The sequence below is a fragment of the Alligator sinensis genome, unplaced genomic scaffold (genome assembly GCF_000455745.1).
Source record: "Alligator sinensis unplaced genomic scaffold, ASM45574v1 scaffold93_1, whole genome shotgun sequence".
Taxonomy (NCBI): domain Eukaryota; kingdom Metazoa; phylum Chordata; order Crocodylia; family Alligatoridae; genus Alligator; species Alligator sinensis.
Window position 1 is genome coordinate 278,286 of NW_005842243.1, and position 5,110 is coordinate 283,395.

At 43.1% G+C, this 5,110-nt stretch overlaps 1 protein-coding gene across 2 annotated transcripts in view; it reads left to right on the top strand.

Moving 5' to 3' along the window:
* Nucleotides 1-5,110, top strand: part of DISC1 (DISC1 scaffold protein) — a 370,273-nt gene that overhangs the window by 110,109 nt on the left and 255,054 nt on the right. For both annotated transcript variants that reach the window (XM_025208657.1, XM_025208658.1), the window contains exon 6: nt 1,634-1,763. In XM_025208657.1, coding sequence (XP_025064442.1) covers nt 1,634-1,763 — 130 coding nt within the window. The remainder of the gene's footprint in view (nt 1-1,633; nt 1,764-5,110) is intronic.

The window sequence follows — 5,110 nt, forward strand, 5'->3', positions numbered from 1 at the left end:
AAGGGGGTGTCTATCCGGGGGTGGGGGAAGGGGCCAGAGGACTAAAAATAGGCCAGTGCTCGGGAGATGGGCTGGGGATAGGAAAAATGCAGGCACGGGGCTGGGAATATGTATAGAAGTTCATTTAGGTTGGTCTTGCCATACCTGCTCTAAGTTAGACTAGCCCCAAGGTACAGTTAACTTAGATCAGGTCAGCTGTTTTTTGATGGATCCAATCTTCGTGGTACTTCTGTAAAGTTCACACTTAGATTGACCTAACTAGGATGTCAGAGCTGATTTGGATCAGTGCCTCGACACAGTGGAACTTTGTAGCACAAGGCACGGTAAGGCAAGGGAAGTCTTGGCATGGTGAAGAGTTCCGGCGTGGATAGAGTTGCCGTCGAGGATATGCAGATTTGCATAACACGATTGGCCGATGTTAAATTATTCCCACATGGCGGCTGGCAATTGGCTTCCCCGCTGGGCAATTGGCTCGCTAGCCGTATAAAAGGTTAGGGGCGTTTCCGCCCTAGTTGGAGAACTCCGCAATTCCCCCTGGAGTGGAACTCCGGCAGTTTGATCACCTGCCAACGACTCCCCGTTGTCGAAGCCTTACGACGTATCCTCCGTGTTGCATGCCCCAGTTAGACCCGCGCTACCCGGTCTACAAGAGCTCCTCGATTAGCGACTAGAGATTAGAATTGTTGCAACTATGATTGAAGTGTGAAATCACTTCTTGCCTGCGCTGTATATGACTCTACAGTGTAAGTAAAACCATCTCTGTTTTTCCAACTGATACGTGTCCCGTCTGTGCCTAATTCCGCTCCAGTGATAGAGAGTACCCATGTGCCTGTCATGGGATCGCAGTCGCAACCCCAGCTAGCGTTCCCAAGGATTCCCGATCCTCGGTCCCCCCTCGGCCCCCACATAGGAATATAAGCGTAAGGGCCACACCTGTGCTAACTAAGTTATACTGGGCGGCCACTTTTAATACCTATCTAACTTCTCCCTAACTTCCCTGAATGTCTATACCTAGCCTTAATGTATTGTACTGATTACCTTAGGGAACAGTCATGCAAAAATTGATTGTTGAGTGCTAACTACTGCAAGGAATCCCAAAGATAGTAGTTTTGAAAGAATTTGCTATGCAGAAGAGGGATAACTCCCTCCGCAGAAGCACAAAATCCAGCTGATCTCTAGTGTGTTCTCTAAAAGCTGACAGAAGCTTCAAAAACTACTTTGGCAAGTTTCTAAACTTTTTACCCCCAAAGGAGATTTTTTTTTCTCTTCAATTATGTGATGGGAAATTATGCTTTTAGTTTGCCTGCAGCTATTCATTTGAGATAGCAGTAGGTGAATTCAGTGAAAAATGAGATGGCTGGAAGAAACCTCAAGCTATACGAGAGTTCCTTTTTTTTTCTTTTGTGAGCATGTTATGAAACGTAAAAGAAAGGAAATGTATAAAAAAAATAGCATTTTCATTCCTTAAATCCCCTTTTTTAGTTTGCTCTGTTAAAAAATTAGTCATCCCATTCTGATGACAGGCCACTGAGAGTCCTAGGGTAATGTGTAACATTTCTGTCTCTGTCTTAAGACTTCAGGAACTGAATACCTGGATCACAATATTTATGTCTAATGTTTCTCATTTCCAAAGAGGTAGAAGTGAAGAAATGCAACTCCGGCAAGAAAATGAACAGAAACTTCTGAGTCCTGCTTACCATGAGAGGATACAGATTTCAACTGCAAAGAGAGACCAACTTCTTCAAGAAAAGACATGGTTACAGGTAACAAGACTGTAAAGTGGTTTGCGAGAACTGCTGGTGGGGAGGGAGTAGCTTGTAGGCATTCGCACAGAATTAAACGAACTGATGGTATAGTGACTTTGTTTCTGTGCTTGAATTAGAAGCTTTGGCTTTTGTCCAGCTGGTTATCTAACTGATGACTGGAGAGTATAACCACAGAGGCTTTGTGAATCTCATTACAGACACAGAAGAGTTGAAGGCTTAGTTGTTCATGACTGTGCTTTAACTTTCCCCATTATTTTTTAAGTATGCTCTTTATGTTCAGAGGTCTACATTTCACTGATCTTTAGTAGTTCTTAGTAGTCAGATGCAGCCATCAATATACAATTTACCAGCTTTCATTCATGAATGACAATCTGTACATTTTGTAGTGATGCGGTGGTTGTCATTAACAAGTCAGCATCTGCCAACAGTAACTGTGAACTAATATGCAAAATCGGAAGGCTCTCCTGCCATTTGGATTTGGATGTATCTGTGTGATAATGGCTGGAGAATGTTGTCTGTTCTAGAATGGCTTCTCTTGTAATGCATGTATAAAAATACCTACATGCTCTTCAACTGTAGACCACTCTCTTTTGACTCTCTCCCCCCAAAACTCGTTTTTAAAGATTTCCTAATAATTAAACCTTTTCTCTGATACTCCCTAGTCAGCCTTAGGAAGGAATCTGTCTGAACCATCTTGTTGCCTTTACTCCTGTGATATTTTTATGAGGGCTCATTGCTTCTTATGAGTTCTTTTTTTTTTCTTCAATGGGTCTGATGATAGAAGGTTAAATGGAGAGGATATTTATTGAAGAATTGAGAGCTCCTAGATTAAGTAGAGGTCCTTTGCGCTGTGCTTTTTTTTCTTAACAATTAAGGATTTCCTGATGCTTTTTTCTTTGATTTATTGCTAAACTATTAGAACAGACATATGGTAGCATGCAATTACAAATATTCAAAATATAACCTGCTGCTGAAGTGTAAAGTGTCGCTATTGATCTAGCTGTTATACTGGAGATCTTGGCATAAATCCAGATTTAGATGATAAGACTCCAGTTTATGGCCAGTAAATCAAACAACATACTAGTCCCTTGCTGAGATGACTAAACTAAGTCCCCTTTTTGTATCTCTCTTGGTGGCTGCCCAAGAGAATGTTGTTATGATATTTCTAAAAAAGAACAAAAGAGAGTTCAGTTATCTGGCCAAAATTTCCATACCATAGGAACGTGTGAGAGCTGTTTTTCTGTCTAATAGCTTCCCTGTAGGTGTATTCAGGATTTGTACATTGCTATCTAATTAACATTGTAAAATGTTTCAAAATACCTTGAGTATGGGAAGCATGTTAGAAAACCAAGTCCTATTCATCTTTCTATACATTCCATTATAGACTTCTTTTATTGCAACCATTGCAATTAATACATTTTCAAAGAATTTAGAGGTTTTTGTATTAAGTGGGGCCTATTAAAAATCTGGCAGTATTCCCAAACTGGTAGTACAGAGGCAGAATTATCCTTTGTGCACACTAAAAGCCTGATTTTAAAGTGAAAGAAACAAAACTGGTGTTTTTGGCCTGCTGACCTTTACCTCCTTGACAAATGCTGGTGGCTTGAAACATCAGCTGTTCTGTTCCCTTTTTGCGAAATCTAAGGGATAAAAGGAAATAATTGGTTTGAGCTGATGTTTCTTTTGTCAATTCTGTCCTTTAATGTGCAGTAACTTTTTTCTTATTTTAAGTAACAAAAATATAGAATTGGAATAATCTGTACAGTGCAGGAAACCTTTCAATATGCCTTTCACAAAGGGAACATTACTACCTTAGTGAAATGTTAACCTTTATTTAAGTCCTTTACAGAAAACTCCATTAAAAGGATGTTAAGGTTGCAAAATCAGGCTTTAAAAAGTTGGGAAATGCCACATCAAACTTGCTTTTGCATAATGTGAATGCATTATGATACAGTCCTTAATTACATGATCTCATACTATATTTTCCCTGGGACACCTGTCTCATTCAGTACAGATGATGAATGGTGCTCATGGAATGAGCAGCTATTCAGTATACCATTTTATCTTCATTATTGTTCAATGGGTGGCCCAAGGCCTATTTGCTGCACAGCACTCAAATGCTGTTATGCATACAGAATTATTAATTTCCTTATGGGCTATTCTGTGGCACTCATCATTGTAGCATCTGAGTGCTTCAGAAACAATAATGAATTTTAACTTCATGGCACCCCTCTGAGGTAAAGTGGTATTATTACTTCCGTTTAACAGATGGAGAATTAACACATTGAGACACTGTTGTCAAAAGTGCATACTAATTTTGGTTATTGTTTGCTTTTTTAAAAGATAACTTATTATGTATTAAGTAGTTTATCATTTTTATCATTTTGTGTGTTCAAATCCTAGCTCTTGTTGACTTCAGTTTCAGTTATGAGTGTTCAGGACTCCCTCATGCTAGAGGTCCTAGCTGTTGAACATCTACTAAATAGAGAATGCACAGTTCATGACCATTTTTGAAAAAAAGTTGTGGAGATTCAGGTTAGGGACAGACATTAAGAATGCCAGAGCCTGAATTGATTCAATCTTTGCAGGTTAGTCTAGCCTGCCTAGATTGAACCAATTTGCAAGTGAATAGACATTCACTGTTAACTCTGGAAATGCAGGCAGGCACATGCCAGTGGCTCAGGCCAGAAGTCAGGGTTGAGGGCTAGAGCAGCCCTCGGCTGCAGGGAAGCTGCGCAGTGAGGGGGGCAGCCAGCTCAGGCAGTAGCGTGGAGTGAATTGGCCAGGGAGGGGGTTTAATTCCCCCCTCCCTGTCTCACTGGCATGGACCAGAGCCAGGGCCCACCTGGTGCTCCCCCCTCACTGCTGCAGTGGCAGGGGTGGGAGTGCAGCTGGATGCTAGCTGGATGCTAGCCGGCATGGGCCCTGAGGCAGAGGGGGCAGGGAGAGGGGTCTCTCTGGTCCCTCTGTCCCTGGGGAACCACAGCGGAGTCCGCTAGCCCCAACCGCTCCCTGTGTGGCACAAGTGGGGGGATAAGCCACCTCATGCCCCCTCTGCCAGATGCCATGGGAGGGGGGAATTACCCCTGTCCCCACCCCCTTGCCTAAGGGGCCATGCTGGCCAGAACTCTGGCCAGACCCCCACCCCTGCTGCTGCAGCGGTGAAGGGGCAGGGCCCTTGATGGGAGCAGCAGCCCCTGTCATGGTGTCCAGGGAGTGTGAGCCTCTTTTCACCAGGGGGCCTGTGCTGCTGTTGGGGGTGGCAGTCAGGGTTAAGAGCTACCGTGGACTGTGCTGGGCGAGTGGTGGTACGCGCACTCGGAGGTTTGGCCATAGCTGCCCAA